We start from the raw sequence: 21,388 nt of genomic DNA, 5'->3' as shown, positions 1-21,388 counted from the left end.
GTCTGGATTGTTGGGAAAGGATGGAGGTGAATGGTGACAGAGGAACTTAAGAGACCCTATTGTTGCAACCAGCCAAGATTAGGCACCTGACAAAAGACAAGCAGATGAAGCTAAAGTTAAGATACTTGTGTGGAGATGTACAAACAAAAACTAAAGTTCCATGTCTTTTCACTTTATTAGCATCACTCTCACTGCCTGTCAGTCGCTTTTCTCCTTGATGCATCATGACCATCGAAGAGAATCATCAGTGTGTAGGGAAACATACCAAACCTTGCTCAGCCTAGGAATTTTAGCCACCAAAGAAATGTAAGATACATTCATTTTTTTCATTCATTGCCAGACGCCATGTATCCCAGACGGGGTGGCCAAGGGCTTAGAGTTAATTGTTTTACAGGGAGGGGCACTAATCCTCCACCAACCCCACTTCACACGTAGGGATGCCAACAGCATCTGGTGTTCACAGGCGGTCACCCATCCAAGTACTAACCAGACCCAACGTTGCTACATAAGAGTTAAAATATAGGGTGAAATTTTGTCCCCATCTGTACAATGTATATGAAGGACTTTACCCATTTTGTACTTCACTGTCAACAGAAAATGGGTCTTCTCCCTTATTAATGTAAAAGTGACTTACTGCAGTCGAAGGATGCTCATGGACATCACTGTGATATAAAGCCAATGAAGTCAAAGACTTGACTAAATAAATATATTGCCTGTTTTACCAAGCACTGCAGAGGGTTTCTTTTACACTTGTGTTTGCCTGTTCTTGTTAGTGAATCCTTTACTGCCTCATTAAATAGTGCAGTGATGATTGTACTGTTGTTTATCCTGGTGATGATGAATCAATGATGATGATGCTACTGATGCTGCTGATGTTTTTGCTGCTTCTGATGATGTTGGTGCTGTAATCAGCATGCAGGGCAGAGGTGGAGGTGAGGCTGGTGATGGAACTAAGTGTGCGGAGTGATGGAGGCATCAGCTTTGTCCTTCCCACCATTCTCAACCCTCGTTACTGCCCGGCTGACCTCCCACAACCTGAAGGTAAGCTCAGGCACCCCACATCCTTGGTTTTAATGATAATAATAATAATAATACAGTAATCATTTGTTCATCCAGACATAATAGAGTCAAAGGCATGTCCAGATAGTGGTAACATCCAGATAATGAACACTATTCCTCTACTGTACTCAGACCCTACCTATACACAACCTCTAACCTATACCTAATCTATTTGTACAGTACCTGTGCTTAATTTGGCAATGTTTTCCAGTCATTCAGGCATAATTGGACATTAAAACACACATAGGAATATTGAAAATAATGCAAAACACCAAGAAAACCATGCAGGAAAACCACTGAAAATCAAAAAACACCCTGCCTAATCACCACTTTATGTACAGTACTCCTCCTTATTTTGGCAGTGTTTTCCAGTCATTTTGCCATATTTTGACATCAAAACATACATATGATTATTCAAAATAATTTCAACCTCAGAAAATCATGAAAAAAAAAAAAAATTGAAAGCCAAAGAACACCCTGTCTATCAGGGTTGGAAAAAAACATTTTTTTACCCAACCCACTGTTTTTATTATGGGAGCTTTAATGGGTTTTATTGAGCTTTTTTTGGTTTTATTGTTATTCCTCATATTTATATGTAAATTAGTTCTATCTATCTATCTATCTATGGCCAGACGCCTCAATCCCGTTTGGGGTGGCCACAAACAAATCGCCTCCATGTCGCCCTGTCCCCTGCCATTTCACTGCCCTGCTCCCAACTCACCCCCCCCCTCTCTCATATACCTCTCCACCCCATCCCATTAGCAATTACAAGGTAATTTATAACTAAATAAAATGTTTGGAGTGTTATTTGGAGAACAGATACTTGTTTTAGACATGCTGATACAGGTTAGTCCAATTGGACCAAACCTTTGATAACTTGTACTGTACATGTTAATACAGGAAATGGACAGGTGAGGCTTGACTACTGCTGATTTGGTACTCAGTGTCCTAGTCTCAGATTTTCCATATTAATGAGAGGACCATAGCAACAAAATGCCTGCTGGTTGTGGGAGAAAAATGGCAACTAAGTGGGATGAAGTTGATGTTTTAGAAAATAATAAACAGAAAGCAGCCTGCAAATACTGCAACCAAATAATAAGTGCTAAAATAGAAAGAGTGAGAACCCACATCCAAAAGTGTCCCAAAAGGAATGCTCATTATAGGGAAAAGGCAGGTAAGCAAGGTATTTAGAAATAATAAATAACTACAGTACTGTTGAGAAGCGGGATTCGCTAGTTAGGCAGTGCTGGAGTATCACCGATGATTCTCGTAGTTCGGTTCCTTGTCAGAGTTGCCAGTTAGCCAGCTATTTGTGAGCGTAGTTATTTTGTAAGTTGTACGTTAATTTTTGTGCTCTTTTTCTCCATAATGTTTTATTTGTGTGATTATCAAATTATTTACTTTTATCTCAGTGTGTATGCTAAATAATTTAGTGTTAAGCAGTGTAAGAAAACCCTGGCATGTTATGGATGTCTCTGATTAGGTAACTGTAGGTGCTAGAGTAAGCTGGAAGCTTCAAGAGTAATGCAAGGGTATATAGGGATGGAGAAGAGGTTAGAGCAGTTTCAGTCACTTTTCAGTTCAATTTGATTGTAATTCAGTGTCAGTTCAGTGTCATTGCAATGAAAACTGTATAACTCCAATACTAGTGAAAACAGTGAAGCGAAGTTGGCAAGCATTAAGTGTAATTGTAGTTAGTGAAGATTGTATAGCTCCGGTACTTGTGAAAACAGTGAAGTGAAGTTGGCAAGCATTAAGTGTAATTGTTTGGAAAATAAAGACAGTGATCTTAAGAAGCCAGTGTTTATTTACCACGCCTGAGCTGATCTTGTTGTTGTATACCAAAAGGCTGACCATAGGAAGAACAAATCACTGGGCAGCGTCCTTCCTATACTGAACTACTGCTGTTGGAGCCTGTGGCAGTGTGGGACGGGACGTAACAGTGGCGTCAGGAGAGTGGATCATTAGAAAAGTGCTGCAGTGAGTCAAACCTTCGACATGGGGGCAGAAGGTGTACAGACAAGAGGCCAAGCTAGGCAGGAGGAGGCATGTCTGCCAGCAATCATGAAGCTATTACAAGCACAGAAAGAAGGACAGAAAGAACTCAAAGAACAATTACAGGCACAAAATGAAAGAATGAAAGAGCTCAAAGAACAGTTACAGGTACTAAATGAAGGACAGAAAGAACTCAAAGAACAGTTACAAGCACAAAGTGTACAAGTACAGGCCAAAATTGAAGAACGAAAAGAACTCAAGAAAGAATTTAAAGAACAATTGGAAGCACAGAGTGAACATCTATAGGCACAGAGTCAAAAATAGAAAGAATGAAATGAACAGCTTCAGCAGGCATTACAGGAGCAACAGAGGGAATTACAACTGAGGATGCAAGGACAGCTAGATGATTTCATGGAGGAATGAAGAACAACAACAGTTGAAGGAGAAAGTATACGCTGAGCTACAGCTGCAGAAGTATGAGGTAAGTAATAATGTGATGGAGTGCAGACAGCAGGTAGACAACCAGCAGAAGATTAGTGAGGGAGTAGTGATGGAGTGCAGACAGCATGTAGATAACCAGTTGAAGCATGTAGTCAACCATGTGAAGATAATTAGTGAGAAAATTGAGGCTGTAGAGAAATATTGCATTACTGAGCCTCAGGTTAGTGTACAGGAAGCATATGAAAAGAATGGACAGAGTATGGTGAATCTTGACAGATCCCAAGCATCTAAAGGTAGCATTACAGGGTTGAGTAATCAGAATGCAGAAGTTTTAAGTTCTGGACTTAATTATGGTGCCCAAGATTTTAGGTCCCAAACCATTGAAGTGCATGGCTATAATGGGGGTACAATTAAAAAGAAACCTCAAGAATTTGATGGCAAAGTATCTTGGGAAGCTAATTATGTGATCATGTGCAGTTTGAGTTGCTTGCAGATCAGAATTGCTGGGATGATAGGCAGAAGGCTTGCAGCCTGCTACAAGCCTCAAGGATGTTGCAATGTAGATTCTTGGCCAAATGTCAGTGGAGGATAGGAACTGTTATCTGTCCCTAGTAGAAGTCCTGGAGTGCAGATATGGGACCATGTACCAGACTGAGGTTTATAGGGCAAGATTTCAGACCCGTGTACAGGCTCAAGGCGAATCCCTCCAGTAGCTTGCTCATAACCTGGAGAGTAATGCACACAAGGCGTATCCTGGAGCAACACCTAACCTGTTGGTTATTGTTTTGAGGGACCAGTTATTCAGTGCTCATTATAGTGCAGAGTTGAAAGTGCAAGTGAAGAAGGCACAACCCAGAAGCATGTGAGAAGTACAGTACATCCTAGAAAAATGCACATTTGAACTGTGCGATTTGCCAGTTATGCTGGCGCCATCCCAAAAAATACAATTAAATAATTTTCGTATTGTCTCCATATTTTTAAACTGTACGGGCATGTCTGGGAAGACCGAGCCATTCCAACTACATTCAGTAGTACTTTACGAGGCGGATGGAATGCTTAAGGTGACTAGACAATTCGGTATCATTTCATTTGGATTATTCATAATTTTACTAATTTATCATAATTTCATAAAAGAAGGTCATGTTATAAATAATGTAACAATAATTTTCTAAAAGTGGGAAATTTAAGATAATATACACAAAAAGTGGGACATTTTAGTCACAATTAAAAAAGTGGGACAGACTTTTAAAACGGGACTGTCCCGCTTAAAAGCGGGACTCAGGTCACCTTATTCTAGGCATCCCGACTCCTGCTCTGTATTCGAACGCTCTCGCACTGTTTGGGTCTACCAGGCACAATTCACATGTTATACATTTCTCACCATGGCACTGCCACCTGCCAAGAAAAACAAGAAGATTAATTCAGAAACTAAACTGAAGGTTATTTTTTTGTGTGTGTTTTTACGCCAGGTCTCCCTTTTTTGGATAATGGCTAAGGCGTTGCCCCTGGGTAGAGGACTTTGGATTGGAGCGTGTAGCATTTTATGACCAGATGCCCTTCGTGATGTCTACCAATGACTCTCGGGTGGATTCGATCCTCTGACCCTTCGGTCATAGCGGAGCGCTTTAACCAACTGAGCCACGGCTGCTACCCCTGGGTAGAGGACTTTTGGACTGGAGCGTGTAGCATTTTATGACCGGATGCCCTTCCTGATGTCTACCAATGACCCTTGGGTGGATTCGATCCTCTGACCGTTCGGTCAGAGCGGATCGCTCTAACCCACTGAGCCACGGCTGCTCTAAATTGAACCAGCGCTTGTAACTGCGTGAGTGCAGCAGCTTACCAATTGGGCCATTTAGGCACCCAAGATCTGGTGGTACAGGCAGGGCACAACTGACGCGTACTCACAACATGGGTCTGTGTTGCATAATGTGCTGCAGTTCACAGCAGGAAAAAGAAATTGTGATATCAGTCGGGAGTTCGGCTTGGGTGAGTCAACCATAAGGCTGATTAATAGAGAATGCTGATAAACTCAAGCTAGCAGCCAAGACTCATTGAGGCACTCAATTCGACAGTCACAATCATTTCACCAACACAGTGCTTATTCATATTTGAGGGATTAATGAGTGAAATAGCTGCCCATCAAAAACATGAAGGGGTTTTTGTGGGCGCAGCCACAGCAATGGTGACGACAATCAAAGCCCTGCGGGGCCCCAGTAGCCCCACCCCAGCCCTGCCACCTCATAAATGCAATGTTTGACCCTTTTTTTTTTTTTTTTTTTTTTTTTTTTTTTACACGAATGCAATATTTGACTTTTTTTTTTCTTATTATTTACTATGCTTAAGTTTTTGTAACATGAATGCAACATTTGACTTTTTTTTTTTTTTTTTTCTTATTTACTAAGGTTAACTTTTTGGAGGGGGGAAGAGGGAGGGGGAGGCCGAGGATGAGATGGAGGGATGGGGTGGAGAGGTATATGAGAGAGGGGTGTGTGAGTTGGGAGGGGGGCAGTGATATGGCGGGGGACAGGGCGACGTGGAGGCGATTTGTTTGTGGCCACCCCAAACGGGATTGAGGCGTCTGGCAATAGATAGATAGATAGAACTTTTTGTAACACAAATGCAACATTTTTTTTTTTTTTTTTTTCTTATTTACTACAGTGTGGTTAACTTTTTGTAACACAAATGCAACATTTGAATTTTTTTTTTTTTTTTCCTTATTTACTATGGTTAACTTTTTGTAACAAATATACACAAATGCAGCAGTTGACTTTTTTTTTTTCTTATTTACTATGATGAAGTGAAAGAGAGACAGCTTGTGCAGGTGCTTGAGGATGCAAGAGTGGATATTTGTGGATTGACTGAAACTAAATGGAAAGGTGAAAGGGTGAGAGAATGGGAATACGGTTTAGGAATATGTGCGGGAGTTAATGAGAATGAGAGGGAGTATGTCTGATGACAAACAAGAAGTGGAAGGAGAATATAAGGGAGTATGGAACAGTGGGTGCAAGGATTGTATGGGTGAGGATGAAAGTAGGTATACAAGTGTGGGCGATTGTGTGTGCGTATTCGCCAACAGAGGAGTGTTTTCAATCAATCTATTCTTATGAGAAATCATAACAGGACAGTCACTACTAGATGCAAAATGGGCAACCGACTGTGGATTAGAATTAGCTTCTTGATGTCTTAAGGAAGAGCAGTTGATCCTTTCAGGAGAATTTCTGTTACTACAGTCCTTAGGTTTATGGGCTTCAGTACAAAAAACACATTTAGGTTCATCATATTTTCAAGAACACCTCTCAGATATATGACCTAAACCCTGACAATGATGACATTGTGTAACCTAGACTCTGGCAGAAGTGTGGTATCTTGTAAGATCCACATAGATATAGTTGCCCTGTTCTACAATGAAGGATCTCACCTCTTGTGACATCTTCAAGACAGTGGTTTTAGTGTCATTCCTTGTTTTTGTGAAGAGAAGGTTGAGGGTACAACCTTGATCAACGAGCATCTTAATTTTATTGTTTTTATTCAGAATGTTTGGGATGATGTCAGAGTCACCCAAGGAAAAGGAAAGGCCCATCACAGTCATTTTTGGCAGCATTTTCTTTGGCTTTGATATGCAAAAAGTGCCATCAGAGCCAAAATGATCACTCAGTACCCCAGCCACATCACCTTTGGCCACAGCTGATGGAAACTTCATTACTAGCCCACCAGCCTTGGTCTTAACCCTATTTGGTGCTACTCTTGGCAATTTCCCACAGTCACGACCCTAGTATCGTAAAAGAAATCTTGAGTAATGTTATTGGTATGACGAAGTCAGACATACGTATTCAAACCTGTCGGCGCACTAGCAGGCAAGCAAGGCCGAACATATCGTACCGCACACACACACACACACACACGCATATATATATATATATATATATATATATATATATATATAATCAAAACATCAAAATACCGACTGCCAGCACATGCAAGCACAGGAGAACACTTCTAACTACTGTATATTACATGCACCCCACATTTTCCATTCATACCCCTCCCCCGACCGTCCTCAGCCTGGTTAAAACCTTCCTAAGTGAAGAGTCCAGTCCTGCAGTGGACTAAAAATGGACTTACATGATGACGATGATGATAATCTATCTATCTATCTATTGCCAGACGCCTCAATCCCGGTTGGGGTGGCCACAAACAAATTGCCTCCAAGTCGCCCTGTCCCCCGCCATCTCACTGCCCTGCTCCCAACTTACACCCCCCTCTCATATACCTCTCCACCCCATCCCTTCATCTCATCCTCGGCCTCCCCCTCCCTCTTCCCCCCTCCACCTCACTCACATACACTCTTTTCGTCAGTCTCTCACCCTCCATCCTCTCCACATGACCAAACCACCACAGTGTGTTCCTCATAACGCTTCCTATCACATCCACACCACAACGCTCCTTTATATTCTCATTCGTCAGCCTGTCTCTCCATGTGACTCCACAGGCTCCTCTTAAATAACTCATTTCCACTGCTCTCACTCTTGACTTGTGTCCTTCCAACAACGTCCAAGCTTCACTTCCATACGTTAGAGTTGGTATCACAATGCTGTCATTTAGTAACTTTTTCACTTCCATGCTCCCTTCCCTGTTTCTTATCACTGCTGTCAAAGAACCAGCAACCTTTCTTCCCTGCTGTACCCTTTCACGCACTTCATCCTCCAAACCTCCATCCTTACTCATCACACTACCCAAGTACTTAAACGTACTCACATTTTCCAATTCCTCACCATCCAACCTCGCTGTACATTCACTGACTTCACCTCTCTCAAAGACCATCACTTTACTCTTCCCTACATTCACCTTTAGATTCCGTTTCTTACACACTCTCCCAAACTCATCCACCAAGCCTTGCAGCTCCCCTTCGTCTTCACCCAACAACACAGTATCATCTGCAAACAACAGTACAGGGAGTTTCCAAACACTATCCTCTCTCACCAGGGCCACTCCAACATCCACTACCCTACCTTGTACCTCTTTTATTACCCCATCCATGTAAAGATTGAACAACCATGGGGACATAACACATCCCTGTTTCAACCCAACTTTCAAAGAGAATAATTCACTTACTTCACCATCCACACACACTGCAGCCTTCACACCATTGTACATACTCTTCACAGCATTCAACAACTTCCCATCTACTCCATATATTCTTAACACTTTCTACAATCCTTGTCTACCCACCCTGTCATATGCTTTCTCCAAATCCATGAAAGCCACATACAACTTCTTTCCCTTCTCTAGAAACTTTTCCACTAAAGATCTAAGAATGAATATCTGATCTACACAACCTCTTCCCTTCCTAAAGCCTCCCTGTTCTTCTCCAACTAATTTCTCTGTTCTTTCTCTAACTCTGTCAATAAGTATCCTACCATACACTTTTCCTATTATACTAAGAAGACAAATGCCCCTATGATTACCACACACTTCTTTTTCCCCTTTTCCTTTGTACAAGGGAATAATTATACCTGACTTCCAATCCTCCGGGACTCTACCTTCCTCCCAGGTCAATCTGCACATCTTCCACATCCATTCTACTACTATCTCTCCCCCATGCTTCAGCATTTCACCACACACTCCATCAATTCCTGGGGCTTTCCCCGATTTAACTTTCTTCATTGCTTCCACAACTTCTATCCTACTGATTTCTTCCTGTCTTCTCACCTCCCTCCTTCTCCCAGCCATTCCCCAGCCACTTATACTCGCATTACTTCCATCCGCATTACTTCCATCCTCTATGTTCAACAATTCCTTAAAGTGTTCTCTCCATCTGCTCACTTTTTCTCCCTTCTCCACTAGTAATCTACCATTTTTATCTTTCACTCCCCTGCTAACTTCACTTCCACCCTGTCTTACTCTTTTCACCTCTTTCCAGAACATTTTCTTACAGTCCCTCCACTTTACACTCAAATTCCTTCCAAATTCCTCATCCACTCTCTTCTTACTCTCTCTTACTAATCTTTTCACCTCTCTCTTTCTTTCTACATATAACTCTCTCTTCCGCCTCTCAACTTCTTCCACGCCCCTATTTCTAATCCATTCATTGTATGCTTTCTTCTTTTGTGCCACAGCCTGTCTCACCTCTTCAATCCACCACGCTGTTCCTTGCATCCCCCTCCGTCTTCTCTTCCTTCCACACACCACATCACATGCTGCACATATTTCTTCTCTAAATATCCTACACACACCTTCCACGTCCCCCATCTGCTCCAATTCATATTTGCCCAATCGTTCCTCCACTTCTTTCTTATACTCTGCCTTTTTCTCATCCTCTTGTAACCTTTCCACTCTCCTTGCAACTACTCCTTCCTCTCGTCTTTCCCTTCTTCTATTCCTCCATCTTACTTGAATTCTAATTCTGGCCACCACCAAGTAGTGGTCAGAAAGTCCACTCCCCCAACGTCTATGAGCTCTTGCATCCATTACACATCTTCGCATCCTTTCATCCACACACACATAATCAATCATTGCCTTCCTTTCATTCAGTTCACCACCCACCCTTCTCATCACTCGCCATGTATACCTGTGGATCATTTTATGCCTGAAGAGGGTATTGGCTATCACCAACCCCCTCCCAGCACAAATGTCCACTAATGCACTCCCATTCTCATCTATCTCAGCAGGCACACCCCACTCACCAACTGTTCCATCCACCTTCACATTCCCAACTTTACCATTCATATCACCAATCAAAAACACTCTCTCATTCCTTCCAAAATTTTCCATGCACACTTCTACATTTGTCCAGAACTCTTCTCTCACTCTTCTAGCATGATCTTGCGTTGGCGCATACACACACACAATCGCCCACATTTGTATTCCAACTTTCAAGTTTACCCACACAAACCTTGACCCAACTGATCCATACTGTCTTATGCTCTTCTTCCATCTTTTACTCACAACTATACATACTCCTTCCTTTGCCCTCTCATTCTCACCTACTCCTGCACATATACCCCATCCATACTCCCATTCTCTCACACTTTCTCCTCTCCATTTTGTTTCAATTATTCCAAATACATCCACTTTCGCACCCTCAAGCACCTGGACAATCTCTCTCTCTTTCACCTCATCATTCGCTCCCCTTACATTCTGTGTTCCGATAACCATGTCCTTTGTTCGGTCCTTGGTCGTCATCGTTTGGTCAGTCCTTGTCCGAGGCTTATTGTTTGTTTTTTTAGTTAGTTGTTTTCTGGGGAAGGGCACTAACCCTCCGCCAACCCTTTTAGCCATCTTTTACGACAAGCAGGGATACTGGGGGAGTATTCTTGAAAAAAAACCCTACCCCCGGGGGGTATATGCTACCATATATTTGTTGCTAATGAATTAATATATTTGGCTAAGCGAATGTCAGCCATACTCAGAAAGTGTATTACCAGGATACGGGACGTACGAAGACATGTGGGCTATCCCACCAATCACTTCCCTCAACCTCTGCTCTCTAGAAAGTGGTTATATTTATTTTTCTGATGTCATTATATAATAATAATTTCTAGAAGAGGTTATGCGTATTATTTATACACTTGTGTGGTGTGAGGATTGTGCTGGTGTGTGAGGACTGTGTTGGTGTGAGGAGTGTTGGTAAGGACTGTGTTGGTGTGTGTGGACAGTGTTGGTGTGAGAAATATAATCTATTTGTGCAAACAGATCCCACATTTTCATGGACCCACTTCAGGTGTAACTAAGGAGTGAGAAGCAGGTAGACCTTTATTATGTAAGTAGCCAGCAAGTGAGAAAGGGGTGGGGAGAACAGGAGGTAGATAAAGCACAAGCTGGTATGTGCAGTGTATAAAAATGCTTGAAGAGTCAAACGTATTGCATAATAGTTGCAATATTTTACATCTATAGCTTTGTGCCTTACTTGCCTCCTGTTCTGCCCTCCCCTCAATTGTATAATAAAGGTTTACCTGCTTCTCACTCTTTACATCTGAAGTGGGTCCTTGAGAAAGCCGAATGTGTTGTTCTCACAACTACATTATGCAGGTATTTCTAAATTTGAGTACTGTAAATTTAAATTGAAGAGCACAGAGAAATGTTCAGTTACCAGTACACTGAAATACTCAGCCAGCACGGTAGTCCTATCTGCTCATGCTACGCCCCCATGTAGTATCCAGAGCAATCTATCTATCTATCTATAGCCCGACGCCCTAATCCCGCAAAGGGTGGCCGCAGACAAAACACCTCCAAGTCACTCTGTCGCCCACCAATTGACTACCCTCCCCCCAACTCACCCCCCCCTCCCTCATATACCTCTCAACTCCATCCCTCCACCTCATCCTCGGTCTACCCCTCCCTCTCCCTCCCTCCACCTCACCTACATGCACCCTCTTAGTCAGTCTTTCATTCTCCATTCTCTCCACATGTCCAAACCACCTCAGTGTATTTCTCCTAATCTTTTCAACCACATCCACATCTACCCCACAACGTTCCTTCACTTCTTCATTCGTCAACCTGTCCCTCCACGTCACTGCACATGCTCCTCTCAAGTAACTCATTTCCACTGCTCTCACTCTTGACTTGTTCCCCTCTTGCAAGGTCCACGCCTCGCTTCCATACTTCAGGGTAGGGATCACAATACCATCATGCAGTGACTTCTTAACTTCCATACTCACCTCCCTATTTCTCATCACGGCTTTCAGTGTACCAACAACCTTTCTTCCCTGCTGTACCCTTTCACGTACTTCATCCCCCAAAGTTCCATCCTTACTCATCCAGAGCAATGAATTAAAAAATATTCAATTATGTATGGTTATATCCAAAATATAATCAATAAATTAATGGTTATTCAGTACAGCGGTCAACCCCTGAATACCTACATTTGTCGGCAGACTCTCCTTTCGATATCAGTGTCTTAGTCATTTCGCACTAGTCAGTCACTGGCCTATTCCCATGACATTTATCGCTCTTTTTGAAAATTGGAAAATAATTGGACTGAAAGATGTAGCATCTCGTAGCGTTGTTGGACAGTTTATGATCTTGGCTGTGCAATGTAGTGCGGCTTCCGTGGCTGTTCAGATAAAACATGTGAAATCCAGGCCTTTTTAGTATGATCTCCAACAAAAGTTCCATATTGTACGGCCTTTCCATCATTGATCTCGAATGCCAAATACTTCTTGAAGGCGTAACAAAATATACAGCTGCACTGAGATGTATATACAGGTTAGAAGAGTAAGGATTCTGCTTGGCAGATCAATCCTAAACATTCTATTTTATTCAGTCTAAGGATAAGTTGAGTTAGTATGTAGAGCAATGTGATAGCAGTTGAAGGTATCGGGACCGGGGCGGCAGCCATCTAGCATTGACACTGCAAAAAAGGAAACTGCAGCCACCGCAGCCCTGTTCACAAAGCCGTAGCACTCGTACTTTCCCTGTGGATGCAGCATGTGGTTACCCCTTGATGCCTGCATCACTGGTACTAATAAATAAACTCCTGAATGTGATCATAGGCCATCAAAGCCCTCGAGAGACCAACAACCAGCACTAAAGATGATGTTACAGCAAGGATACCAGGCCTGATATCGATCAACAACAAACCCTGGTAGTTTTTTTTTTTTCTCCATTAAATATAGTATGTCAATACAAGGTCATATGTGAAAATAAGTTGATATTATTGAAAAAGTAGACATCCACAATAGGATAAACATATACCCTACCATATGAATATTGACAACGAAAATATACACGTATATATTGCGTAAAATGTATCATTATGAGCTAACAGTAAAACAGTAGAATTTTCATTTATGCTTATAACTTGAGAATGATTCTGCTAATGTACTGGGAATAAAGAAAACATTATTTTTTATCCACAAGCTAGAACGATACCAGGATCTGTATAGCCTATCTACATTAGTGCCCTTGTTAGCCGGCAGGCAGAGAGAATATATATATATATATATATATATATATATATATATATATATATACAGTATAGTAACCAGGCCTATCTATACACATACGTGTCAAGATAAATACAATATATACTGTATATTCCCACGCCTATCTATATACAGATACCCGGTACGTTTCTAAATGTATAAATTTGTTTATATTTATCTATCATGTAAGGAAATTTTTAAACATAAAAATATTATTCATAATAATGGAAACAGTCATAATCTATACGCATTCACAGACGAGCATATTCATTCTCCGTATTCAAAACAAGACTTTGACTGACTGACATGCTACCATGGCATTTCACACATACTGTATTTAAATGCTGATCACATGCGTGCTTGTCACATGCCTGACTTTGTTTCGAGCAGTTTTACTTTAGGGCGATTGTGAGTGTATCATGAACCACAGTTCGACTCCAGGCATGACTGACAAATTTTGCTCCCCTTCCCTGACCTATTCTCATGTGTTACTATGGTACTGGGACAGCCTCCTCTGTTCAAGTATATTCATCTTTGCTATTGTATTCCTGGTCAAACCACAAGCCTGAACTTACCTTCTTTCAGTCTGTGGATTACACAGTGCCTTCACTAACTGCCAGCCATATGTGACTGAAGCATTTTTTCTTGGCTCCTGATTGTTACATAACGAATTCATTGTCTTTGAATTTATTCTAGCAGCATCGAGAATGTATCCAAGAGCATTCATTGTCCATCTTGTGTATTTAGTGTGTATTGTATGCAAACTTATCCTCTGATCCATAATGTCATTGCCTTCTTCAGTGAAATCATACAACTTTTTTTTTTTTTTTTCCCAGATCATCCTTGGTAATGCCCAATATAGGGTACTGTACTCAGAAGTTGCACATTTTTCTTACCTTTGCTTTTGGTGGGTGCTACATCGGAGTTGTTTCATTTCCTCCCCCTGTTTATTCAGTAAACTTGATATGACGTATCTTCCCATTCAGTGACTGCCTTTATCTCTGGTGGTATGCCATTTCTGGTAGGGTTGCCATACGTCTAGATTTTCCCAGACACGTCCTGCATTTAGGTGTCAAAATTTTCTACCTGGAAGAATTTTAAAAATCCTCCAAAAGTCCGGAATTTCAGCTTCCATCACTTTTTCTCGAAAAATTTAATATACCATTAAAGTCTAATAAGAGAGAGAGAGAGACAGACAGACGGACAGACAGACAGACAGACAGAGAGACCTACGTTTTTGTCAGGGAGCGTCCACACGTGCCCTCGAACACATGTTGACAACACGGTTGGCAACATGTTCGGATACATGTATGCAGCAGCATTTGGACGAATATATGCAAACATGTTTCAGTGCAACATGTTTCAGACACTGGCAGCACGGGCGATGGAATATGAGTGGCCATACCAGGCGCTGAGCCTTTATCATGATGTTACCAACATGATCTGGATGCTGCTGTTCCCAACATGTTTGCAGCTTGTTCATTATCGTGTTGCATACATGTTGCCAGCACTTGTCTGAGCACACGTGTGGATGTGCCCTCAGCTGCTAAGTGTTGCCAACTTGGCTGGTTTAGTGCTAACATCCGGCTAAAGTGTCCTGCCTTTTCCTGTTGTTCAGCCACAATTTTTTTTTTTTTCTATAGTGCTGTTATAGCCATAAAATAAACGGTAACTGCACACAATTATTGGCTTAGTTTTCGTTGTTACACTGTAGCATTTGTTATTATGATCTTATCCTGCATCACGTTTTAGCAGTTATCAGTCATAATCTAGCCAATTCTGTACTTTACCTGTTTTCCATTATATTGTAAATAGATTAAAGATTGTGATACAGTACAGCAGTACTGGTCTCTCTCTCTCTCTCTCTCTCTCTCTCTCTCTCTGTATAATATATATATATATATATATATATATATATATATATATACAGTAGAAGTCCTATTTTTCGGCATCTATGGGACCAGGCAAGTGCCGAAATATCAAAATTGCCGAATTATCAAAAACCCTACCCATTCAGTACCTTATATGTTTCGGTGAACATTATCATCACTACTCATATCATTACAAATGTGTTTGGAGTAAGTACTGTATACAGTTTGATACTGTACAATACTGTAATGAATACAGTACTATAGTCGGACTCGCGCCCGTTTGCGGCTGTGGTGTGGCCCGCACCTGTGTACAATGGTGCCACGTTTCCCCAACTTGCGATGTGAAACGGAAGCTATTTATGTACAAGGCATCACAAATTCGATAAATTCAGATGAATAAAACTTACACTTGTGTATTTTGATGGATGAATCAACAGTAATCTTATTATGCATAAAATATTTATACAGTAACACAGAAACATGGCATACATATTGTACAGTGTTGCTAAAAGATATTGTAGTCACTTTTAATGGTTTTTAGCGTAGTTTTAGGGTGGGTAATAATATCACAGTTATGGATATAAGATAATGAGCCTGAAAAAAGAAGAAATATGCCAATATCCAAAGTAAAAGAAATAATTCATGTAATTCTTGTGAGTGGCAGCACTTACACACCCATCTGGCCTAAGGTAAAGGACGTACCTCCGTAGACCCAACCATAGCTTGTACAGGTGTTGCTTGGGAAAAATGCTCACATTTACTGGCTTTTACCATAATTTTAAGGACGAGGAATAATCACATTTATAATCATAAGCTAATATGTAGGATAAAATAGTAGGCATATGCCAATACCGAAGTAAAAAAAAAAAAAAAATATTATTCACTCGCGAGCGGCAACACTTCCACACCCAGTCGGTGGCCTTGACAGATAGCTTCCCTACAGAGAGAGAGAGAGAGAGAGAGAGAGAGAGAGAGGGGCAGGAGAGGGGCATGCATTGAATGCATTGTCGGCATCACTAAATATAACAAAACCAAATTAACAAATGAAAGCACAATTATAAATAACTTATAAAAGAATCAAAAGTACTCAGGGTGGCTCACATTTCCCGCCAGGAGAGAGAGAGAGAGAGAGAGAGATAACGGTATAGAAAACGTGGCAACACTGTACACAGGTGCGGGCCACACCACAGCCGCAAACGTGCGCGAGTCCTACTATATACATGAATATGAAAAATAAAGAAATTAGTGAACATACTGTATATAAATGTAATGATACAGTAGGCCTACAAGTTCACATGCACTTACCGGTACCTAAGCTTATAGTAGGTTCCTTATTTACATATGTACAATAGAAGGGGTTGATTGGAGTCTGCTACTGCTGGAAGAAGTCCCCAGCAGTAGAGGGGACAAAAAAAATTGGAAAATCTGCCGAACGATCAGAGATTTTCGTAAATGGGACTATTTCTCAAAACTGCCGAAATGTCAGATTTGCCGGGGAATTGGATGCCAAAGAATTGGACTTTTACTGTATATATATATATATATATATATATCATGGTTTCATAACGTCAAAAGCCCAACGTGTGTGTTGAGGGGCGGGGGGGAGAATGGGTTTCAGCGGTGGCGTCCGGTATTTTTACTATTCAGTTATGGCAACCCTTATTTTCTGTAGAATCTGTAGTGCCTAAGGCAGTGATACCTTGTGTTTCAAGCCACCCAAATAATTCTATAACGGTATACAATCTCTCCAGACTAATAACCCTACCTCTAAGGTCAACAAAGCTTTCACTGTTGGGACTGTATTCATCAGTAGTGTGGTCCTGGCTCACCGGAAGGTTTACCTGAATAAAAGTAAATGAATGTTAACAGCATAATAGATTTATATAAGAAGCTGTGGCGTACGGGTTCGCTCTTATTTTACTGTCTGAACCCTAATTGTTCTACAGCCATACAACATGTCATCAATGGTCATGGAGTCATCTGGCTCTAAAAGCTCCCTGACTGCTGCAAACCAATCATGTACCCATCTCTGGTGTCTTGTATCACTATTGTCGAAAGTTATGTCGGCATGTGAGAAATCGTTTTACTGACATGACAGCTCCAAATGTTGGGTGACCAAACCCTTGCATGAAGAGATGTTTATAGCAATATTGTCCCAGCAAGCCTCTTGCACAGAGCAGGCCAAAAAAAACTTTTTAATTCTATGGAATCAGTCACCTTGACTCGTGTTGGTATTTCAGTATTCTGTATTATAAATTTCAGTATTTCTCCTTTGAATCTTATGATGGGTTACAATATCTTCAATCATATTAGATGTTATAAACAACTCCCATGCCATTATTTCTGTAGTAACTGACCTTGCCTCTCCTAACAAACATCCTTCCCTAGGCAATACATTCTCAACAGGCCTACCTTCTGTACGACTGGTCCATGTTATTGACGTACCGACATGTAATTTTCTCTGGGGTTTCTCTAAAATACAAGTATATTTCCTGGGCTTGTGTGGCAGGGCAAATTCGTCATAATAATATGACGAATTTGCATCTGTCCAAAGAACTGATTAACCTATTTTTTACCCATTGTTTCCTGTGTCTAAGTGGGTACTCATTCTTGTTCATTCGATATATCATCATGCTGGTCCTCCTCTTCGTCCTCAGCCTCAGCTACTCTCCCCACGACAAGGTCATCATCAACACCAATTACCTCTGCCAAGTAATCTTCATCTGGGTCAACATAATTGAAGTAAAAACAAATTCCATGACTACAAGTCTGTCAGCATGTTTACCCGTCCTCTAATAATACCCAACTATGTTAATTTCTTGGGCACGCCGGCCGCCGTACGAGCCACGGGATGTGAATGTGTTTGAGTCTGTGCACAATACAATGCACGTGTGTGTGTGTGTGTGTGTGTGTGTGCGTGTGTATTTACCTATTTGTAGTATACAGGAATTGAGCGATGCTTGTGTTGTCCTGTCTCCATATCCACATTTATCTAGTTTACTTTTACACACATGAATGTTTTTCTCCTGCACCACCTTTTTGTCTAAGTCATTCCAAATACTTATGTATTTACCCAATATACCTAATTGAGATACACACGAAATATGCTATGCTCGTGGGTTCCCATCGCTGTTTCTCAGTAAGTCAAATTTAGCTTTAAACTCGTTTAAATTTTTAGACTGGATGATCTCTTTGTCCAGGCTATTCCATAAATCTATACTTCTGTAAGGAAAGCTATATTTCTTGATATCCTTCGAGCAGCTTGGCTTTTTCAATTTCATTCCGTGTCCTCTTGTTGCTCTCTTATCCCATACAAACAGATCTTCTTTGTCAATTTTATCTACTTCCACCATGGTCCTGAACACTGCAATCATGTCTCCCCTCTTTCTTCTTTCCTCTAAGGAAGGCAAATCCAGCTTTTCCAGCCTCTCTCTGTATGACAGATCTGCCAGACTGGGGACCATTTTGGTTGCTGTTCTTTGTATTCTCTCAATCTTGTTTATATATTTCTTTTTGTGTGGGGACCACACTACCGCTGCATATTCTAACCTGGGGCGGATCATGACCACTATCAATTTTTTTATCATCTCCTCATCCATATAATGAAATGCTACTCTTATGTTAGTCAGGAGTTTATAAGTCTCTCTAACTATCTTATTAATGTGCTTTTCAGGTGACAAACTATCTTGGACCAGCACTCCTAAGTCTTTCTCTTCTCTCATTTTAGTGATTAATTCATTACCCAACAAATAATTCATTGATGGCCTCCTGGTACTTTACCCATTTCCAATATTTTACATTTCTTTACATTAAATTTCATTTCCCACTTCCGGCTCCAATCATGTATCCTATGCAGATCCTCCTGCAGCATTTTACAATCCTCCTCAACCTCTGTCTTCCTCAAGATCTTTACATCATCAGCAAACAGACTTGCATAACTGTTCACTCTATCTACCATATCATTTACGTAAATCAGGAACATTACTGGCGCCAACACCGAGCCTTGGGGGACTCCACTTGTTACTTCCCTCCATCCAGACATCCTATCCTTTATTACTGTCCTCATTTGTCTGTCTCTCAAAAAGTCTCTCATCCATTCCAGGAGTTTCCCCTTCGGTCCTCCTATATAATCTAGTTTCCATATTAGTCTCTTATGAGGTACAGTACCTTGTCAAAGGCCTTCTCTAAGTCTAAGTACACACAATGCACCCAACCATCTCTCTCCTGTACCACGTCAATCGCTCTTGAGTAAAAGCTCAACAAGTTAGAAACACATGACCTTCCACTTCTGAATCAAATCTGACATTCAGACAAAATATTCATCTCTTCTAGATATTTTATCCATCTGTCTTTCAGGATTGTCTCGCACAATTTTGCGATCATGCTGGTTAGTGACACTGGTCTATAATTCAGGGGTTCTTCCCTGTTTCCTCCCTTATAAATTGGTACCACATTTTTCCTCTTCCATTCTTGTGGCACTTTCCCCTCTTCCAGAGAACACATGATTAAACTCTGAATTTTATCTGCCAGTTCTCTGCATTCCTTCTGTACCCAATTAGAAATTCCATCAGGTCGTGGGGCTTTCCTTACATCTTGAGTTTCCAATAATTTGTACACTTCCTGTACCTCCACTTTTATATCTTTTATCACCGGTACATTTCTAGTCAATCCCTCCCCTTCCACAAACTCTTTTTCATCAGTGAAAACTGATTGGAAACATTTGTTCATTATTTCAGCTTGCATTGCTGCATCTTTATAGACCTCTCCTTCTACTTTCAGATTAGTGATTCCTTCGCTTTGTTTCAATTTGCCATTGACAAATCTATAGAATAGTTTGGGTTCATCCTTTCATTTGTCTATTATACCTTTTTCAAAATTCCTTTCTTCCTCTCTGCATATTCTTGTGTAATCATTTCTAGTTCTTTTATATTCTTCCTTTGTTCTGGTGTTGCCCCTCTTTCTCCAGTTGTTCCACACCTTATCTCTTTCTTTTTTTGCTATCATACACCTTCTATTAAACCGCTCCTTTTTCCTGTTTTCTTTCCCTCTTACTCTTGGTACAAATTTTTCCACTCCCAAATTGTAGAGGTCTAGAAAGATATCCCACTTCCTTTGTATCTCTCTTGTTTCTCTGAATTTTCTCCAATCCGCATTTTCAAAAAAGTTTCTCAGTCCTGTGAAATTAGCTTTCCCAAAGTTGTATCTTCCCTGTCTATGAAGCTCGTCTCTTGGCTCGACGTTCCCTATTATCGTCTGGAACTCAATGACTACTTGATCACTTTTTCCTATAGGACAGAAATATTTCAATGATTCTATTACATCGGGTTCTTTGGTAAACAGTAAATCTAACCTTGCTGGTGTGTCCTCACCTCGGAACCATTTCTCATCTCTGACCCATTGCGTCATCACATTATTCATTATTATATTTAATAATATAGTGCCCCACGAGTCCTCGCTGCCTCCTGAGTCCCATTCCTCCCAGTTCACCTCTTTACAGTTAAAGTCACCCACCAAAATTATATTATTGCTTTTCTCAATTATTTTTTGTAAATAGCTAGCCATATCTGACAACATCTCATGGTATTCGTCATCATTCCATGCTCTCGTCTTAGGGGGAACATACACTACCGCCATATCTCTCTTGACTTGCTCTCCAGTTTCTAATTTCATATATATCACTTCAGCCCTGCCTTCTCCCATTTCCACGGTATCTACATTTATGTTTTTCTTCACTACTATCATCACTCCTCCTCCCGTTTTTTCTTTTCGGTTTCTTCTCCACAGATTGTATTTACCATCTCCCAAATGAACATCAATATCCTCTCTTAATTTGGTCTCTACAAAACACATGACATCAGGTTCATATTCTCTCAAGAAATCATTAATTTCAAGCCTGACCAATATTAAACCATCAATATTAGTGTATATCACCTTTAAATTATTTTTCATGTTTTTTATACCCTCTTCTCTCCTTCTCTCAGTCAGTACCACTTCCTCAATTGCTAATCTTTCACAGCTATCCTCCTTAGTTTCCTTCGCTTCTATTTCCTTATATACCACTTCCTTACTTTCATATCCAATACTCTCCAAAAAAAA

General features: G+C 40.8%; 1 protein-coding gene across 1 annotated transcript in view; it reads left to right on the top strand.

Annotated features, from left to right (window-relative positions):
• Positions 1-21,388, top strand: part of LOC145417842 (von Willebrand factor A domain-containing protein 5A-like) — a 756,527-nt gene that overhangs the window by 174,560 nt on the left and 560,579 nt on the right. Inside the window, exon 5 of the mRNA XM_080286463.1 lies at positions 913-1,041. Coding sequence (XP_080142589.1) covers positions 913-1,041 — 129 coding nt within the window. The remainder of the gene's footprint in view (positions 1-912; positions 1,042-21,388) is intronic.

Source organism: Coenobita brevimanus, chromosome 111 (assembly GCF_032717465.1).
Source record: "Coenobita brevimanus isolate Jiangsu-jjx chromosome 111, ASM3271746v2, whole genome shotgun sequence".
Taxonomy (NCBI): Eukaryota; Metazoa; Arthropoda; class Malacostraca; order Decapoda; family Coenobitidae; genus Coenobita; species Coenobita brevimanus.
Note: the sequence above shows the minus strand (reverse complement) of the source record. Positions and strands in the feature narration are given on the sequence as shown.